At 37.0% G+C, this 21,884-nt stretch overlaps 1 protein-coding gene across 9 annotated transcripts; it reads left to right on the top strand.

Moving 5' to 3' along the window:
• Nucleotides 1-6,512: 6,512 nt before the first annotated feature.
• On the top strand, nt 6,513-13,312 carry LOC113298956. 9 transcript variants are annotated; one of them, XR_003334518.1, is made up of 14 exons: nt 6,516-6,760; nt 7,268-7,431; nt 7,705-7,805; nt 8,048-8,228; nt 8,318-8,338; nt 8,468-8,608; nt 8,701-8,794; nt 9,482-10,002; nt 10,226-10,331; nt 10,992-11,047; nt 11,507-11,613; nt 11,725-11,812; nt 11,989-12,876; nt 13,022-13,156. XR_003334518.1 is itself a non-coding variant. In XM_026547855.1 (12 exons), the coding sequence occupies exons 1-12, from the start codon at nt 6,590-6,592 to the stop codon at nt 13,058-13,060; spliced, it is 1,929 nt and encodes a 642-aa protein (XP_026403640.1). In that variant the 5' UTR covers nt 6,518-6,589; the 3' UTR covers nt 13,061-13,312. The 9 variants fall into 9 exon arrangements, 2 of the variants coding, with proteins under 2 accessions (XP_026403641.1, XP_026403640.1); XR_003334516.1 differs by lacking the exon at nt 7,268-7,431 and having other exon boundaries at nt 6,517-6,760; XR_003334517.1 differs by having other exon boundaries at nt 6,518-6,760; nt 8,318-8,608.
• Nucleotides 13,313-21,884: the final 8,572 nt, after the last annotated feature.

Raw genomic sequence — 21,884 nt, 5'->3', positions numbered from 1 at the left:
TATTGTCAACGCTAGTTAACTGATGGTCAGGGTATTTGGCTAAATGTAAAAGTCAACTAACGATTTTTTAACGGTCTTTGGTTAGTCTACGACCCTATCGCATCAATGGCATGTTTTACGACCCATACCCTAATATGGCCAAAAACATACGACCCTTTTACAAAATATCTCTTAAATATACATGGAAATCCTAAACCTAGCCTATAAGAAAATTCTAAGAACCTTACCTAAGAAATACCGAAAATTATCTACCATTATACTCTTTCAAATATTTCTTCAATGATTCAGAACTCAATTCGTTTCTATTTCAAGAAAATACATCAGAATCTATAAAACAGAAATATATGAACATTTTAAAGAAAATCAAGATGTCAAATTTTACGACCCCGTTTATCATAATCTTTCATCCCGAAGATTTCCATCTTCTTAATAAGTTGTTTTTGATCAGAAACACTATTGCATGTTAAGATTGCATGATTTGCTATACATATGTATACATTGCAGGCCTTTCTTCTTCTTTGTTTTTAATTAGGTTTGCGTATACATTGTTTTAAGTGGGTTTATTTTTTTTTTGCGGAATTATCTTTACTCCATTGCTTTGAACTTACGATGTTGATTTAGTTACAATTATCTTAGTCATTAAGAACAATCAAAAGTCCTTAACATCATTATTAATTTGGTATAAATAATAGTAATACATATTAGATTACTTAAACCAAAGAGAAAAAAAAATCTTTTCGTCTCCCCTCTCTCTCCACTTTTCCAGAGAAAAAAAGAAAAAGCTCAACTTCATCTTCTTGCTCAGATCTAGTCTATTTGGGACTAGATCTGAGCAAGGATCTTAGTTTTTGTATGTTTTAGTTTTAGAATAACATGATTCTTTCCTATTAGGATTTAATTTGGCTTTGTTTGCCTTCTTTTCTTCACCTTCATGGTGATTTTTGTCTTCACCTTTAGGGTGATTTTTGTCTTCATCTTCATGGCGATTCTCTTTTATTTAAATGGGTACTTGATCTTGATTATATGTTTGTTCGAGTGTGTCGCGGGGTTCACGTTACTCTCGATTCGCTGGTCAACAAATTTGCAGATTACTCCTATACCATTGGAGTATTACTTTAAGAGGAAGACGATTTATCAAATGGTCTATAAATATTATGAAGACCATTTTCTCTCCGATTCAATCAGTTCTTACATTCTTGTATTAGGTCAGCATTTGGAATTCCTTCTCTTTTCCTTGTCGGAATTTTGAATCATGTACCGTTACAAGCGTGTTGTTTCTTGTTACTTTTTGAATTTGATGTACTCGAGATCCATGTAATCATGATTTCCATTAATGAAAATTGAATTACCAAAAAAAATAAAAAATAAACCAAAACAACAAATTCCTCTCTAACGAGGGATTTTAACCAAATTGGAAAAATATGAATCAAGACTCACTTAAACTAGTTGCTCTAGTTCTCTCTGCTAAACGGTTACAACCTCATTTGACTCCCTGGGCACAAAAATGCATTTCCATGACTGAAAACTTAATACCAACATTCTACAATAATCACTTATAATATTGTTATTTGTCGATACGAATCTCCCATTAATTAGGTTTGTGTATACATTTTAAGTGGGTTTATTTTTTCGGCAGAATTATCTTTACTCCATTGCTTTGAACATACGATGGTGGTTTAGTTACAATTATCTTAGTCATTAAGATCAATCAAAAATCCTTAACATCATTATTAATTTATTCTAAATAATAGTAATACATATTAGATTACTTAAACGAAATAGAAAAAAAATCTTTTCATCTCCCCTCTCTCACCACTTTTCCAGAGAAAAAATAGAAAAAACTCAACTTCATCTTCTTGCTCAGATCTAGTCTATTTGGGACTAGATCTGAGCAAGGATCTTTTTTTTTTTGAAAGTTAACAATTCATAAAAAAACAAACTAACTTATGGAGTTAGTAACCCTTACAACAGGAAGAGTAGAGCCATCTAGTGCTGGGCCTTTGTCAAGGATCCTGGCATTAAATTTATCTACTTCTAGATCATTGAGAATATAAGAAGGAGGATTGTTGCTCCATTCAAAATCAGTTCTAAAGTTCTTAGCCTCTTTGTCTAGAGTATCAGCTACCTTGTTTGCTGTTCTAGGTCTAAAATAAAAGCCTTTAAAATTGTTACAAAAAGAAAATTCTTTCCTAACTTCATCCATAATAGTTTGGTTTTGCCATGTGATTTGAGATAATTCTCTATTCAGATAGTCAATAAGCTTGCAATCACCCTCCACACTAAAGTCTGACAGATTCTTTGTTCGAGCCCATTTTGCTGCATGAAGAAATCCTAAAGCTTCCGCTTCTTCTGGTGAAGTTGTTGAGATAGGTCCTGCTCTTCCATGCTTGAAACCACCTGCATCATTTCGAAAGATTATAGCATAACCTGCTGGGACACTACTTGAGATCCAAGCAACATCCAAATTTAGTGTGTTATGGCCAGGTGCCGGAAATTGCCATTTGTTGTTCTTATTGTTTCCTATCATTGAGTCTTTTTTGTGACTAGGTATTTTTCCTTATGCCAGTAAGCTAAGAGTCTCTGTATTTCTAGTGCCACTTGCTGATGTGTTTGGTGTTGACCATCAAAAGCTCTATTACATCTTTCCTTCCATATGAACCAGATTTTGGTCAATATGATTTCTATATTAATAATGTCATCGTCCTTTCCTAATCATTCTTTGAAAACTTCTAGGAAAGTAGTATTTGCATTGAATGTGTATCAACAGGGCAAGGTTCAGTATCCCAAACGGCTTTTGCAAATTACAGTGAAGGAAGATGTGTTCAACAGTTTCAATCTCACAACAACCAAAGGCACAAGAGGGGGAGATATCAGATTGAAATCTTGCCCTTTTACTATTAGTAGAAACAGCATTCTGAAGACATTTCCAAGCAATTTTTTTTATTCTTTGGGAGATATTAAGAGACCATAATTTCTTCCAGAAGGCATCTGGTTGTCCTATATTGTAATTGTTTATGGTTTTTTCTTGTAGCTTATTGTACATGGATTTGACTGTGAAGTTCCCTGAATTCGTAAGTAACCATCTCAAGGTGTCTTCTTTTCCTAGTTTTATTTAACAGATTTTCAGAGCTATGTGTTTAGGGAACAAAGAGTGAATTAGGGAAACATTCCATCTTCTAGTATTGATGTCTGAGCAAGGATCTTAGTTTTAGAATAACAGGATTCTTTCTTATTCAGTTATTTGGTCTATTAGCCCTTGGATTTGAATTCTTGAATCTATAAGACAAGTAAAATATGTCCATTGTTCTAATATCCGGAATCCAAAAAATACTGTTTAAATATCCTAAATTGGTTATTTGACCCAAAGTTATATCTTTTAATTGCTGTAACTGACTAATGTACCCTTCAAAATCAATATGAGTAAAACTTTAACGAGACGGCATAAGATGAGTATCTTGGAAACTGGCGGCCGTCTCCCAGATCCAAATTCTTCTGAAATTGCAATGATTGATGTTAATTGAAGCTTAATTTCTGATGGAGTATCCGTTTTATGATGTTACTCATATTCAATCTCATATGATTTCCTGGTCCAATAAGTGTAAACTTGAATCTATAGTTGAGGAACATTTGATCCGGCATCTGGTGTTACAAATCAGGCAAGTCAAAAGATACTTAAAAGCTAATAAAATGGTACTTGTCTTCGTAGACTTTGAGATGAACGGTGGAGAAAGTTGTTTTTAGAGTTTACATAGGATTAGGGGGTTGGATTTTACTCGAATTCAAAGTGGAGAAGGACATGTAGCTGTAAGTTTTTGAACAATTTCTTTTGCCGACAGAACATCCAAGAAATCAAGATGTAGTTGCCGGTATAAATAATTGATTGTGAAGATTAAAGTTGTTTGGAGTTTGAGAGGAATTAAGAGTTGGGTTCTACTTTAATTTGAAATTGGAGAAGAGAATAGGATATAAAAGAGTGTGCGATGATTAACAGACACATTAGTGAAAAACCACTGGTGAGTTAGGTTCTACTTTGATTTGGATTTGGGTTCTTTGCCGACACATTCGTGAAAATTCAACAAAGATGATTACTATGTCTGAATTGTATATGAATTATGAATGTTTAGGTGATGAACTTTTAGAGAATTGTATGTTTGGGTGATGACCGCATGAGAATTATGAATGTTTAGAGTTTAGATGTACTTAAAATTATTGGGTTTGCATCCAAACTCAATTTTGCAGGAGAAGAATCTATAAGGGAGCTACATCCAACAAAGAGAATCATACTTTTAAATACCAACAAAACTGCTCATCATATATTTGATAAAAATCCCGAAAGAAAAGAAAACGGGCAAAACTTAGATTTGTCCACGTAATGCACAAGATGAACTCAAGTGCATCGTACATATTCTTATTGAAAATTGATATTGCTAGGTTATAAGGGATATATGCATATTGTTATTATGCTCATGAGTGCATAATGTATAATTCTGACGGGAAATAGGTTTAGGTTGGTTGCACCCGAGTGCATACTGCATCTTTTTGTTGATTTGTATAGGAAAAATGTTTTGTCCAGGTTGCACATGGGCGCATCATGCATATTTTTATATGATATAAATTTTGTTCAAGTTGCACCTGGGTGCATAATGCATATTTTTATATGAAATAAATTTTGTTCAAGTTGCACCTGTGTGCATAATGCATATTTTTACAAAAAATAAATTTTGGCCAGATGCACCTGGGTGCATAATGTATCCTCGACATAGTTTAATTATTTTTTTTGAATTTCATATCAACAATAAATCTTGTTTTGTAGAAAATTTCGAACCCTTTCCAAAAATATAAAATTTATCAAAATCAGACTTATATTTCGGAAGTTAAGCCATTTCTCGCGATTAATTTTAAATTAGAGTGAGAAAATAAATAAGAAAGAGAAAAAGATAAAAGAGAATAAAGTTTAAAGCAAGGGGTATATAAGACTAAATTGCCTTGTGTCTTTTTCACCCAAACCTATAGTTTGCTTGTCTATTACTCCCATACTTTATTGGTTGTGGTCATATGATCCATTTTCCGCTTTCTTATTAGGGTTTAATTTGGCTTTGTTTGCTTTCTTTTCTTCACCTTCATGGTGATTTTTGTCTTCACCTTTAGGGTGATTTTTGTCTTCATCTTCATGGTGATTCTCTTTTATTTTAATGGTTACTTGATCTTGATTATATGTTTGTTCGAGTGCGTCGCCGGATTCACGTTACTCTCGATTCGTTGGTCAACAAATTTGCAGATTACTCCTGTACCATTGGAGCATTACTTCAAGAGGAAGACAATTTATCAAATGGTCTATAAATATTATGAAGACCATTTTCTCTCCGATTCAATAAGTTCTTACATTCTTGTATTATGTCAGTATTTGGAATTCTTTCTCTTTTCCTTGTCGGAGTTTTCAATCATGTACCGTTACAAGCGTGTTGTTCCTTGTTACTTTTTGAATTCGATGTACTCGAGATCCATGTAATCATGATTTCCATTAATGAAAATTGAATTACCAAAAAAAATAAATCAAAACAACAAATTCCTCTCTAACGAGGGATTTTAACCAAATTGGAAAAATCTGATGATCAAGACTCACTTAAACTAGTTGCTCTAGTTCTCTCTGCTAAACGGTTACAACCTCATTTGACTCCCTGGGCACAAAAATGCATTTCCATGACTGAAAACTTAGTACCAACCTTCTACAATAATCACTTATATAATATTGTTATTTGTCCATACGACTCTCCCATTTATTGTACTCCCTCCGTCCCTAATAAGATGACCTACTTGGTTTTAAACTTTGTCCCATAAATAGATGACCTATTTCACTAATCAAGGGATATTTCTAAAACTACCCTTTTAATTGATTATTTTTTCTATAAGAAATATGTATAATTTGATAGTCATGTTTATATTCGTTGCGTAGGCGTTTTAAAATGCTTTTCAACAGTATAAAGTTTATAAAAAACCGTGATATAATTTAAGAGATAAATCGTTTCTACATTTTGCTAATTATTGATCATAAGAGTATAAATGTAAAAATAATAATTAAATATACTCAACTTTCCTCCTTATCTTAAAATTTGTGTAAACTACAACTAGGTCATCTTATTAAGGACGGAGGGAGTATATCCCTAATCACTTTTATAGTAATACATTGGATGCATCCAACTTAACGAGTGCCAGTGGAGTACAATTTTGGCTATGCTCGAATCCGCGTTTGCTCTCCTCTAACAAGACAAATAACAATTTTGACGAGGTCTCCTTGTCGAAACAATAAAACAACCTTAAAACTGTCATCCGTTGGATGCCCCAAAACCTCAATTACGACCGTTTATCTACCTTTTTAGGCTAATCCATCCGATCACTGGTCACCAAAAAACCTCAGGTGTACAGTGTACTATCATCAGGCGATAACGAGGCCTATCGGAGTACTGCTGAGTAAGTTGGGGTGGAAATATCTAATTCCGTCGTATATAAATAAAAAGGCGGTTTCACGCGAAAGGAATGCATTCCAGTGAATAGACAGTAGGAAACAAAAACTGTGTTGGTGGTGGTGGCGATGAAGATGGAGAAGGAAATGATGAATCACAGTGAAGATGAAGATGTCTTCAGTGGAAACCCTAGATCTTTCCAATTAGATAGAAAATCTTCGTTAGCTGCTAAACTTAAATCATCCATCTCTGATAGACTCATCCAACTGATTGGCGATCATATCGATGATGTTCTTGCTGTAAGTTTCTTTACAGATTCTTGTATTTGAAGTGAAGTTTGTGAATATAATGTTCAGATTATAGTATTTGAAGTAAAAGTTACAAGTTATAAACCCTAATTTCTCATTTTTGTTGAAATTTCTTCAGATTTTTTTTGGGTTTAAGCTTTTTTTTTTTTTTTTTTTTTTTTTTTTTTTTTTTTTTTTTTTTTTTTTTTTTTTTTTTTTTTTTTTTTTTTTTTTTTTTTTTTTTTTTTTTTTTTTCTGATGATTTCTCTGTCGGTTGTTAGATTTTTATCGGTTTGGTTTGAGAAGAAGAGTAAATCTCACATTAGGATGGGAAAAATGTGCAATCGGTTGCTAGTTTTTTCTCAGTTTCATCATCAACTCTGAAATTATGTTGAAGCATCTTTTCTTGAGAAAAGTGTTAATACACGTTAGATGCTAGTGTTTGAACTAGAAATTAAAAATCGTAAACCCTAATTTCTGTTCAAAAGTCGTTTTGATGGTTAGCTAGTATTTCTTCAGATTTTTCGGTTTTGGCGTTCTTGAGGATTTCACCTTCGACCGTCAGATTTTCGGCAGTTATCTCATTTTAGGATGTGGAATGTGCAATGGAAGTATGTAACAAGTGATATACCTTAAGATGACATCTCATCTGTGTTAACATGTAGATGTTCGGTAATGTACTTGTAAGTTTTTCTAGTTTTTTTATGCTTTTATATTGATATTTGTTGAAATTTCTTCAGATGTTTTGGTTTTATGAGTTATGATTTTGATGATTCCATCACTGAGTTTTATATAATGTCCAGATTGTTAGGTTTTCCTGAGTTGCAGTCTGAGAATAAGAATAAATTTCATTGAAGATGTGGAAATGTGCAAGAGAAGCATACAAGTGATATACCCTAAATTGTCTTCAGTGGAAGTAGATAATTGTTAAATTTTGAATTGCTGTATCTTTGTAGGAGTATATCGTGGTTCTTGTTTGTAATGGAAAGCACCAGCATCAAGCCAGGAATGATTTGGAGGCGTTTCTCGGCGACAAGAGTAGTGAATTTGTGTCCTGGTATTACATTATTCCTCCAATTTGTTTCAGTAATAAATTAATTTTACAAAACCAGGTGGGATTTGATGCATTTTTGTTCTTTGTTTTTGATTTGGTGAAGTCATTGTCTGTGGTATGATGTTTCTGGTTGGTTTCTTGAGGGGCTTTCTTATTATTCTTTGTTGACCTTTTTCTTCTTCTGTTCGACTGATTTGTCTGTCTGTTCTCCTTGTGTTTAACTTTACATGTGTGCATTCTTTCAGGCTTTGGGATGTTCTCTTGAGAGCTGTAGAACAATCACGTGTATTAACTAGTGACTTGTCGAACTTAAAAGATGTGGTGGTTAGAGCTGCTTATAATGATGCTGTTGTAGATAAGGAACAAAGGGATTTCAGGTTAAAGAAACTTCACGATCATGAGAATGGAAATACTGATTACGAGCTGGTAATATACTGAGTTTAGTTACTTTATATGTTTGATATGCTAGTATGTGTAATGTTGTTCAAAGTTTTGTGTATTACTATGCTTTGCAGTCCCACGGTGAAAAGTACCGGGTGAGCACCTCTTCACCTGCGCCTCTTTCTTCTGGAGATGGGATGTATGAAGTCTTCCAGCGTACAAAATCTAAGTTTTGTCGTTCTTGGAGTGACATAATTAAGAAGGAATTGAACATAAAATTGCAGAAGAGCGAAGTTCCAGGAGATATGGTATCGGCTGAGGTTAATCATCGTGATATTGTGAAGCATGATTCTTCTAGAGTGGAAGTGTCCTCTGGAAATTTATCTGGTGGTCAGAAGAATGTTAGATATGAGGGGCAGAGAAAGGTTGGCACTGACCTTCTCTGACCTTAGTTATCTGAATCTATGTTTATTGTTGACTTCTCGTCTAACTTGAGCAACTGGATACTGTTGTTCAGATTGTCAAGAATAGCCGTGGTGAGCTGTTCCCTGGACGTCGATCTTCAGTGGAGAGAAAATTTGGTTCTGCGAGTTCACAATCTGTGATGACAGGTACTGTAGGTCTCTTGTATGAAATCTATAAACGAGTGTGCATCATTGTGAGGTTATTATGTTTCATGCATGAAATGTTCATTTTTCTGATTTGTTTGAAGATATATTCCGTTGATCTCTGTGCCCTATCTTTAAATTGTGGTTGACAGCATGAAATCTTGTTGAGCACTCTCTAGAACCATATCTTGCATGTGTTAGTTCACTAATCCTGATTCGCATACACCCTGATAATTTGTTAAGATTAGGTCCTCCTTTGCCTTAGTTGATTTTCTGTTTGAACCTTTTCTTATCAGTTCCTCCAATCTTTCAATTCATAAGATTGATGAGAAGAACTTGATATATGTTTATAGTGTTACGAAAACAAATCCATATGAATCAATGAAATTTAGACTAGGCGAGAGTTGTCAAAACGATATACAGAGGGCTGGGTAAATTAGCAAATGATGATATATTTATCAAGACATTGAACAGCTATTATAAATCGCATGCCTGAAGGATCTCTTTATCTATTTGAGTTACCAAAGCATCTGTGCTTAGATTTAGGGTTTGAAACTATGTGCACCATGGTAAGATTCACATGTATTTGTACTTGTACACTTCACCACTTCGGCAGGATATCTCTGTAGTTCTGTTAAGAACCAAATGAGAGAAGTACTTGCTTAGACGTGCAATTTTTAATTTATGCAGAAGGCCCTAATTTAAGGCTCCATCCTATGTCTGAAGTTCCTGGGAAAAAGCATTCGTTATCAGAACATAACTCCAGGCGACGAGGTAATGTTTGGGACAGATTAGGGAAGCCAAATGACGATAACACTGTTGGTAAATGCAATGGGATCGATGTCCATGGTGCTGAAGTTACAAGGAAAGCAGTGGCACATGATGACAGAAACCCTAGTTCAATGGTAAAAGATTCCCCAGTTCATAATAACTCCGACAGTCTCATCTCTGAGACTTGCTTTGAACGTAGACATCTCTGTAACACAAAGCGTGCACCAAATGATGCAAATAATTCTGGTAGGAAGAGGCAGTTTGGTGAGACTGATTATTTCAATGGCTTCAAGTGGTCGAAAACTGCTGTATCTAATATGGCATCTAAGTATCCAGCTGTACCACCCGGCGCAAGAGCTAATTCAATGTCTTTGGTAGCTGGGCCTGGCGCTATTGTAAGTGGCGAGGATGGAAATACCAATCTTAAGTCCGTGGAAACTGTAAGAAGCAATTTTTTTCCCAGAGCTCATCTATAATATCTTGTTTGTTTTGCCCAAGTTATGTTTGTTTTCATGTGAACTATATACGGAACTTAAATTGAGTAAAAACGGATGTCATTAGTATAGTCTGTATTTGAGGAAACTAATCCACTGTTTCAAATGGTAAGTATTCTGGCTTTATTATTATTTTTTTTTTGAAAAGTAACTGGCTTTTCTTGCGCAGGATGTTAAGATAAAATTGCATCCAGTTGATGTGAGAGGGTCGGAGCTTTGTTCGGAGCATGGACAGAGGACAGTTGATGGTCATATTACTTTTTTCTCGAATGGTGGTAATGCTCTTATAATACTTCAATGCAACAAATCTTTTGATGCACATTTTGCAGTCCTAAGGCACATTATTTTTTCCATCTGTTTCCTGATCTTAATGCTAGCCGAAGCCATTTCTGTTTCTATTACCATTCAAAGTCATCAGTATGTTTGCTTGACTACTTAATTTGATTTTGGAGTTTGAAATCTTCTTGGCTCAAATATTTTTGGGAGCTGTATTCTACACATTTAAATTACATGAGTTTTAACGAAAAGTTGTCTTCCTTTACAAACTAGCATCTTGAACGGCAAACTTTTGGAAGGGTGCTGGTGTATTTTGTAAGTGCATGTATACGTAGGTCACTAAACTGGACTGGACAAGAAGTTAGACGTTATTGATGATTTGGATTAAAGGAGTCTCTGGGAAGAACTTTTACGAGATCCTGTTAGATGCTGGGTTTGGTTAAATCTGCTTTCACTGTTACCTGAGTTCTGACTATTTTGGTGAATATCACATTTGACCTGCACTGCTGTTCATCCTGTACTCTTCAACAGACTATTAGCATCCTCTTATTCTGTTTGTTTACAGTAATTATTAATGTCAGGTGAGACCAATGGCCTACATGGTTGTCTGCCAAGAGACTTTTTTTTCGCAGGATATAATTTAACTTGTCCTTTTGCAGGTGCCATGAATTCTCAGGGAGAAGGTGATGACTCGAGAACTGTATTTGTTACTAATGTAAATGCTTCGAAACATCTTTTTTGATTTGCTTTCCTAGTTGAAACTTAAACCCCATAGGAGACGAGTTATGTTCAGGACTCGTCAACGTATGGCACCCCCAAACTTGTTAGGAAATGACAACCAAATAAGGATTCAAAATCTGGTCCTTGTTCTGTACTAGGATAAGTTATCTGCGTATGCAAAAATATTACTCAGTCATGAAAATGTTTTGGTTTGATAAAGTTATTATTATGAAAGCATTCACTGCATAAGCTGATAATGAATAAAATAGTTAAAGAAATGCCTAGAACTAAAATTTTGATGAAGTCGAGAAATATTTTAGAAGTGTCAGCATGCGTCAAAACAACTCAGAAGTAAGTCCGTTGTAGACAGTTGTTGATTAGATCTTATATATGTTACTGTATGCATATTCTTGCATATAAGACACTGATGATTTTCCACTGTTAAACATGTTAGGTTCATTTTGCCGCGACTGATGAAGCCTTGGCTTCGCATTTTTCCAAGTGTGGTGTGATATTCAAAGTAATCATACTCAGAGATGCAATTACTGGTCAACCGAAAGGGTACAATCTAAATCCTTCCCTTTTTCCTCGGTGGTACAGTTTGTCCTGTTTTGAAAGACTTTTGAGTTTTAAATAGTTACTTAATGTTATCGTTTGGTTCAACAATTTTAGCTCTGCTTATATTACCTTTGGCGATGAAGAGTCTGTTGAGAGGGCAGTGGCACGCAGTGGGAGCTCTTTTTGGTCTAGAACTTTACAGGTTAGCAACTGCATGTCCTTCAATTTAACTATTTGTCGATTCTCCTTGTCCAAAATTGAGAACCATGGAAGAATAAGCTCTGTTCCAATTCCGGCCTTTTGGTTCCAAATATTTCGAGTTGTTTTTTCTTTTCGTATTCGATTTTATCATTTTCATTTCTGCTTTTCTGATAAAAGGTTATGAGAAAGTCTGAATTGGCGGGGGTGGTGAGGCCAACAACGCCACTACAAATTGCTGGGAGACTATCGCAGTTATCTTGGTTTCAGCAGCAGCAGTTTAACAGCAACAATGTCAACCTTCAGAGACCATATCCAGGCTCCCATCTTCAGTGGCGACGTAATCAGCAACCAGTAAATGAAAAGAATCTCCCTTTTTCTAATTCTACACAGCCAGCTTCAGGAAATATCGCCCAGCATGATTTTGTCGATTCTGCAGATACTGTCCAGATGCATACACATTCCCTCACTTATGTCAGAAACACCCAAACCCAGACCTTTGCAGCAGGATCTGCTATCTAATCTGCTGCAACAGCTTAAATAAGAATCCGTTAACCCTCCTCACATTAATAGTACACAGATAGCCACCACTATCACTACTTACTGCCGACGTAGTTGTTGTTTTTAGAGAAACTACGTGAGGTTGCTTATGAATCAGTCTAATTTTCCTACCTTTTGAAGAATACTATACAGTAGAACATCCCCTCCCTCCCACAATCAGTCTTTCGGCTTTACCTTAGTAGATGTTCCATGAAATCTTTACAACTGGGACAACTTAATCTCTGAGATACAACGTAAATATTAATATGCTATGGGAGATGGTTAGATCTATCAGCATAGGCATTTCCCATGTTATATTGTTTGGGTGCCAATTTTAGACTGATATTAAGAAATACAATTGTTTGATTTTTGGTGTATGTTTTCATCGGTTCTTTAGGTTCCTATTGTTATCCGGACCTTGTTATATTCACCTTAAAAGTCTCCTATCCGGTGAGAAACAGCCCTGTGAGCCTCACCACGGAGACTAGCAGGGCTCCCATAGGGCCGTGTCTCCGGGATTTTCCTCGGGTACTTTCACGGTAGACCTAGAATTATTGTTTGTCAATAATGTTTCATTTTGATTGGTCTCTAGATATAATGTGTGGCTAAAGTTTTCTGCATTTGATTTTGCGGCCAGAAAAATTCATCCGCTGTTTTTTATTTATTTTTTTAGGTTTATCAGGTTGGTATAGGAAAGCTGGATCCGAGTTAATGTGTCCGTTGGTTACTCAAATTTTTACTCACTTGGAAAGGAAGTTGTTACATTCAGAAACTCCAATCGTTAACAAGTCTGTGAACTTGCTGCATTGAGGAACTTGGGAATCAAGACTTTTCTCACGGTACTTGATAGCGGACTTGGTTAATTACATGTATGTATTTGGGAAGGATAGTAGTCTCCCTTTTGGGTCAATGTTGTTCCTTGTTTGTGGTTCCAAGGCGACATTCCACCACTATTAATAAGAGTTTCAGTCAAACTCAAATCTTCATACATACTAGGATGAAATAAGGCTTGAAGGAATACCAAAATCCTTAGGATTCGTCCGCGGACAGCATGTAGACACTAGCATGCCACGGTCATCGTCTGCAAAAGTTGGTCCCACCTCTTTTGATGATTTCTGACCTAATTAATCATTTAGAGTCCATATTTGATTCAAACGTCTTCCTGCAACTGCAACTGAGAAAAGTCATCCACACACCATCAGATGATCCCACGACTACCAAGGGCGGGTTTCACCCCCCTTGGTCGGCTCCTCTCTCTCTCCCTCCGTGGTTAGGTTTTACCACTTATTGTCAAGCACAATTTTAATAATTATTAAACAACAGTTAATCATCCTTTCACCAATTGCTCTGCGAAGGAGTTTGGTAAATGCTTAGTCTAGCATCTGAATACTACATGGTCGGTCCATCACCCATAGAGGCGGTCCCCTCTCATCCATTGGTTGATTCTCAGTCGATCATCCATTGATCATAATTAGGGTTTTGAACTAAATGCTCTGTCTAGCATAATTATGAACAAGTTCAAACACCAATATTTTGATATTGATCCAGCAATTAATATTTCAAATATTAAATAATATTCGGTCCAACTATAAGTATTTTTAATTAATATTTTATTTGGTCTTACTACCAATTTTTCATGAATCTAGCAGTATTTGCTCCGACTAGCAACACTTGCTCTGATCATCAATGCTCTATATGTCAATGCCCTAATTGCTTCAGCTAGCAATGGTCACGACCAACAAGGTTTAGAACCGCCACTTCTGGCAATATTGATTCAACTATCAATATTTAATTGCTCAGAGCAATATTCCTCATATTGATTCGGCTATCAATATTTGAGTCGCAATATTTTTCATGATGATTCAGCTATGAACATTTGAGAATTTCGTACCGATTCAACTATCAATATTGATTCATCAACCAATATTTGGTTCATCAGTCGACCATTATTTTAATATTATAATCTCTTATCGTCACTCGTCTGACTCATGACATAGGGATCGAGAAAGATCTTCTATGATCATTCAGCAATGATTATTTTTATAAGTGCTCAGTGCACCAACATAATGGTTTATGATCGATCCAGCAATCTCATCAAACCATATCCAAGTCATTCGATTATCATTACTGCTTCAACTAGCATAATGATACGTCATCGTCATCAGTGACCTAATTCAACATCCATGGTATGCAGAGCATGTTGCTATTCGGACATTCCATGCTTCATCCATCATAACCTTGAACTTTGTCTGTATCAATTCATAAGATTCATAGTCTTAGGTCAAAGATTGACCACACGTCTATAAAGCAGACTCACACATGAGACATCAATTCATGTAACATGGGGGATATCACTAGAATTTTTGTCTGGCGTCCTACAACACGTGCAATGTGAGGTACATCCACAATGAGAGTTGTGGTAAGTCGTTCTGGCAATTAAAGGAGAAAATGGAAAGTGGATGGTCAATCAACCAAGTCTTCCATGCAACGTGGAAGTGGTTTTGACACGATCTCCCACTTCCATATTCTTCCACTTCCTTCAACTGTCATCACTTACAGGAGATTGATGTGCTGCAATAAATAGGTTTCTCAAACCTATGCTTTGATAAGACTAACAAGACTCGACCTAAGCAAACCTACGGTAGTCAAAATTATCAGATACTTTCAGAAGATTTCTCTCGTTTACATAGAGAATTATCATCACAACAGTTAAACATATCACATCACCAACATATCAATCTCCATTGATCTCCATAAAATCTCAGCTTCCCTCCCTACAAACCGACCATTCTCCTCCTCTTGTGACCGAATTGAACATGGATCGACCATTGTCTTGGTTTAGGCCAGGATCATACATATTAGTCTCTCGAACTCAAAGTACTCTCGTGCAGTACATTTTTTTAAAGGTTCAGACGATTTTCTATTTCGAGCACCTGCTTTAGCGAGCACTTGCCTCCTCCACCAGTTTTTAGCAAAAACTCTGCGCAAGTCGTTTTTACCCGCAAACAAATTGGAGACCAAAGTGGGAGATTAACCTCTCCGTGGAAATTTCAAGTTCTCGAAGATGGTCGGTCTCATATCGGGTTCAACAACCAATCCCAATACTAAGGTTTCAACACCCAATCCCAACTGAACAAGTCCTAGTGGTGCTACTAATACCACTCCTTCCAACATTACAAGTTTTGGTGGTGCTGTTAATACCACTGCTTCCAACATTGGAAGTGACAGTGGTACTGCTAATACCATTCCTCCTACCGGCAACGTCGCACCGAGTATTAATACCGCTCTTCCTAGTTCCAGTACTCCAGTTATCACTCCTGACAACACTGTAAATGAAACACTGGTACTGTCAATAATCATCTCCCTGTCGGGACCCTGAAGAGGTCAGAAAAAATACTCATACCATAATCGATCTCATGCAAACACAAGAAACTCTTTCCAAGACTCAAGAAGCATGACTGCCACGCAAAAAGACCTTCTCACTTATCTGAAGGCTATGACATATCAACTGAAGGAAGACCGACACCGTGAAAAGGGAAAAGATAAAGAAACTTCTTCAGATGCTGATCCTGAAGTTACTCCAATTCACGTTGTTGAAGACGACGAAGTCCGGAATGCTGCAAAGGATTCACAGACGAAAAATCAGTCGAATTTCATTACTAAGGAAAATCTGGAACGCTTCTTGGAGAAACATGGAAAAGACGGAGTGCCATCATCTTACCGTCACCAACCTCCCCAACGTTCTCGATGTATGATGTAACTGGTAATGCACGAGAACATGTTTCACGATTCTTAGAGTCGTTAGGAAAACATGAACATAATCACGTTCTCTGCTTGAGGGAGTTTTCAAAATATCTGACAGGCAGAGACTACACATGGTACAACAACATCGCACCGGGAAGCATAGCCAGTTGGGTGAGATGATCAATTTATTTTACCGGAAGTACTTCTTCGTTTCAGAAAAGATTACTCTCTCCGATCTTGGAAGGATGTCTCAGAGGACTAGTGAACATCCAAATGATTGCGTTAAAATTTTCAGGGTCCAGGCTTTGGATTGTCATGATCCGAACGTCACTGAAAAACAACTCGTCGACCTATGCATCAATGAGATCGATGATTCCCATCTACAGAGCATTGCTAAAGAATTTGCGTTTCCAAACATTCTCAGAACTTCATGAAGAAGCCAAGCGGTCGGCCACCACAGCGCCTGCTTTACTGGAGAGACCTAAGCCTGTCAAAGCCGAAGAACCTCGTGACGCTCGGAGCAACGTACGACTTATTAACAAACAATATAACCTTGGACCCTCCGTGAATGTTATCAATGATGGAGGAAAAACGAATGCCACAACATCAGATGCATAACAGCCTAAGCGCGGCGGAGCACCACCACCAGCTCAACCGACACGGACGCCACAACGTGTCAATCAGGACCAAGCTGCTCCAACATTGAGTCCACGTCAACAATTGCGACAGGCAAGAGAGTCTCAGACGCCTCAAAATTTCCCTATCCCCATGGAAGAAGTACTGGAATTACTGGAAGTGTGGATTCAGTATGAAGCAATCAAGTTACCTCTTGTCAGACGTCCACCTACTAAAGAATATATGAAAGATCCTAAGTACTGCCACTTCCATTAATTTGTCAATCACCCAACAAGTGAGTGTAATGTTCTGAAACATATCTTTAAGTAAAAGATTGAATCCGAAGAACTACACATGGGGACTGAAGGAGTCCATATAAATCCTCTGCCAGTCAGAGTATTCACCTTATCTGAGGAGCCGTTCAATGAAGCAGTTCAATCCTTGATGAACCACTTGTGCAAATTTTTTTATCTATCAAAAGCACAAAGGAAGGACATCTTCAACACTCTCAACCATGTTGTGTCAGGAAAGCACCTGCTTCTACCAGAAACGCCTTTTCAGCCACCGGCCACAGGCAAAGAGTTATATGACCGGGGACTGTTAACCTCAGTCCATCTCAAAGGAAATTTGAAATAACTTTGATTGACGTTGGTACCCGTGTCAACATCATTTCTCTAAAGGCACTCAGAGCTTCAGGTATCACCCATCAAGAGGCTACATTCACTCTCCCGACAATCAGAGACCACGAAGGGAAAGTCAGAGATGCCTATGGTCACATCACTCTTAAGATGAGGATGAATGCTGCTTGTACATAAACTCAATTCCACATCATCAAAGAAGATCCAGGATACTACATGATTCTTGGAAGAGAATGGTTACACGTTGAGAAGATGATCGCTAGCAAGGCACCTCCACATTTTCCTGATGACACGATCCCTGATCCTGAGACTTTTATCGATAATCCATCTGCAGATCGCTTGGAAGAATTCTTAAATTTAACGAGGATGAAGGAATTCCTGAATTTGATGAAGATGAAGCAGAAAACCGGAGAGGATGCAACGTGCTGCATCAAGAGATTCCGCGCTCAGGCAAGTCTCATCCTATCCGAATCTCTTTCATTGAGTTTCCGTATGCACTGTTAGTTGGACTTAATTTTGCTATTAAGAGCACCACTACTGTGGAAATATGTTATGACTGGATGATGTCTCCCTTACAATACTTCACCAAGTGGGTGACTTCGATCTATCAAAAAGATGAAACTGATGCCGGGACATCCGTTGCCGATATGATCTCCAAGCATGACGAAGAACATCTAGGGTTTTGTCTTCTGACATTGCAAGAATGTCCTCATGTACCACAGAGAAATCATGAAGAATTTCCAGGGTATACTCACGTCTGGAATACGTATTTTGGTACATAAATGAAGGAAAGATGAATTAATAGAAGATATTCAAGGCTAGGCCAATCAAACCTAACGCCTTGCATGTTGGAAACTTGGTACTCAAAGAAACAAAGCGTAACCATCGCTCTATGACTAATTATGATTAGGAAGGCCCGTTCATGATTGCCAACTCTACTATCGGTGGGTATTACAAGCTAGTTTCTGTGGATGGCAAAGTAGTACAAGCAGCAATATATGAGAAGTGGATTAAGGCATTTGACACCTAAGGCACTCAGAGCTCAGAAAATTTGACATTTGAAGCAGCTAGGATTTTCTTATTTTGTTTTGTTTGTACTTTAAATTCCTCAAAAATAGATGCAATACTTACAACCAGTGATCAAATTTTCCTTTTAGTAAATAATTCTGATTCACTGTCTTTATCAAACCATAAGAAAATCCTCATAAATATCAAGATTCAATCGAACTCAAAGTACTCCCGTGCATTACATTTTTTTATAGGTTCAGACGATTTGCTACTTCGAGCACCTGCTTCAGCGAGCACTTGTCTCCTCCACTATTTTTTACCAAAAACTTTCGCAAGTCGTTTTCGCCCGCAAACACTTTGTTATCCGTGCTTGGATATGCGTGCGACCCTGTTATTTTTGTCAAAAACGCGTTGGTCTGTGCTCTTCCGTGCTCCCCTGGATCGTCTTCCCGTATTGATATGATCCGTGCTATGCAGAGCGCAATGACTATGCTTTAGTACGCTGGTGCTCCACTGCCACTATTAGCGAGCAAGCCCAGACTCTTGTAATTACTTTTTCAGGAGGGTCTCAAACGTCTCAGATGTAGATATAGTTTATTGTTTAACTAGTTCGAAAACTGAAAAAGCGGGGGTATAACAACCACACCCAATAATTCGTTTGGAAACTTGTATGTACTAACTCCAATATAATTCCAAGAGCATCAGCTTATAAAGAGAGCTCAATCAATAAATATACCAAAGAGTTATATCTCAATTTCTCAATACAATTTGCAATCGAACAAATAGAAATATGCGAGCCCGATTGAAATGAGAAATAACTTGGACGGTACCAAAGACCAATGCCCAAGTGCCACCAATTACTATCCAACAATCAAGGTCGGATTTACCAATTGATTGAACTACGCATAACCTGTGATATTCCAATTATATAAACAAATATAATGCGGAAAAGAAATAACACTGACACCAGAAGTTTTGTTATCGATGAAACCACAAATGCAGAAAAACTCGGGACCTAGTCCAGATTTGAACACCACACTGTACTAAGTCGCTACAGACACTAGCCTACTACAAGTTAACTTCAGTCTGGAATGTAGTTGAGCCCTTAGATGATCGCATTCCTTACGCCTCTTGAACCACGCCGGATTTGGCGCACTTGATTCCCTTAGATGATCTCACCCACAAATAAGATTTTCTACGACCCAAAGTCGAAGACTTATAAATAAATCTGTGATAGGTGTAGAATACACCATATTTATTATCTATTGTTTATGCTTTCTTTGCTATTTTTCTTGTAATTATGTATTTTATGTGTGTTTTGAGTTTTATAGCTACTTTGGAGTCATATGGAGAAAAAGAAAAAGAAATCAACCGAATTGAGCAACAAAGGAAAAATAGTCATTTCACAGGCGACTAGTGGGAGCCAAGCTAAGGTTAAGAGGAAACTCCATGGTTTTTAAAAGCGTACGCTTCACGCTTCTCTTAAAATTTCAACATTTCGCTCCGAAGCGGTCATGTGAAGCGCATCTTTCATGAAGCGTACGCTTCGCTTCAAATTTCAGCATTTCGCTCCGAAACGGTCATGTGTAGCGCATCTTTCATGAAGCTTTAAAACTTTCGCATAATTTTTAAAGCTTTTAAAAGAAAAATATGAATGTTTTAAGTGGTAATTGAACATCCCACCAAGCTTTTAAAAGAAAAATGTGAATGTTTTAAGGGGGAATTGAACATCCCACCTCCCACTCGTCTGGAGTAGGTTGAAATGGTGTACACACGCTTTGTTTTTGATAAGACTTATATAAAATTTATATAGATATCATCTTCCTAATAAATTTTATAATTACTAGTTACGACTAATTTATTTATTATAAGAAAACATCTGCTTCAAACATCAACCATGAAGCGACGCTTCACGCTTCAACATACGCATACCTTCCTAAAAACGAAAAACGCTTCACGCTCCGCTTCACGCTTTCACTACCTTGGGCAACTCTATTTGGAGGAGTATTAAACATATACTAGCTAAGTTTAAGGGACTTCCAGCTTGGTTAGCCCTTATCAGAAGTGATTGGGTATCAGAATCCACTCCAATTATAACCCTAACCTAAATCGAGAAGATTTACTTCTCAATCATTTTTCGTCTGAAATCAAGAGAAACAGAATGAGACGCATCCATAGCAGACGAGAGAAGAAATTGAAGGTTCTTGTGAGAGATCGGGAAACTATGCCAGAGAAGATGTCAATCAAATCAAATAATGGTGATGGTCACTGTAATTGATGAAACAGAGATGAGATCGAATTGATTGTGCTGCTGAGAACAGGGTTTTGAAATAAGGGTTCCGATCTGAAGCTGCTGCTGTTCTATATGAGTCATTGATACTGAATTGAGAGAGATGGAGGATGAAGATAAGATGGGTATTGGTTATTTTACCCTTAATTGAAGAAAACAGGGACGACATGTTGCTGTCGATTGAGAGAAGAAGTTGAAGATTGAAATGAGTTTCTGCTGCTGCAATGGAGAAGAGCTGAGATGGGTTTTGTGATTGCTAATATGTTCTGTGACTGAATCAAAGATGGATTGAGACTTGGGTTTTCATTTAATTTGAGTTACAGGAAGGAGATTGGTGGTGTTGGTTTCAGTTTGTTGTAGCAGGAACTAAGCAAGAAAAGATCAGATGGAGTTTGGGTCTGTAATGAAATATGGAGCTACAAGAATTGGGTTGTTGTTAGAAAGGGTTATAGATGAATGTTTAGGGAATGAATGTATGTTTGGAATTATTGCAGGAAATGGAGCTAAAAATGGCCTGAGATTTGGCCTGAGAATCGACCAGAAACAAACCTCCGACAAGTCGACCCAGTGGCTCGTTGAACCTAACTCAGTGAGTCAGATGAGTAACTCCTGATTAAGACGAACTGAATGAAGCCGACTCTCTCTTCTTTGACCCGGTTGACTAACGAAGACCGTCAGTTTGACCGTTACTTATGACGGCATCTAAACGGAATATTCCCTAACCAGAGGAAAATCTCAGGTATATCGGCGGTGACTTTTCCGGCTGGATTCCGGTGATGCCGAGAACTTTCCAGGCGACCCAAAATTACAGAATTTTGTGTATATTTCTCTCATGGGTGTGAAGACTTGGATGTGGAATTTGACTTGGACTTAAACTTGGAAGAGAAGAGTAAGAATTTTATCAAGGCAAGGACTTGGAGATTGAATAGGAAAGATATTCGATTCCTAAGAGGATTGCAAGCAAATTGAAGCCTATAAATAGAGAAGTTCTCTACTTTTCTCTACACACTTCTACACTTTTACCCTCTACACACAACACTTCTCTTTGTTCTTTGTGTGAACTCCTTAGCATGAGTAGCTAATTTATTATTGATTGAGGATGAATTCCTTGTTCTTAACATGATTTGAGTTTTTGTTTTAAAATCTACTTTGAAGTTTTTCACATGATTATCGTTTGTTTTTACTAATAGGAATGTTTATACATTCATGGTTGATTGATAGATTTTTTAGGTGGCCAACTA

This window comes from Papaver somniferum, chromosome 7 (assembly GCF_003573695.1).
Source record: "Papaver somniferum cultivar HN1 chromosome 7, ASM357369v1, whole genome shotgun sequence".
Lineage (NCBI taxonomy): Eukaryota > Viridiplantae > Streptophyta > Magnoliopsida > Ranunculales > Papaveraceae > Papaver > Papaver somniferum.
This window is presented reverse-complemented; position numbering and strand designations above follow the sequence as displayed.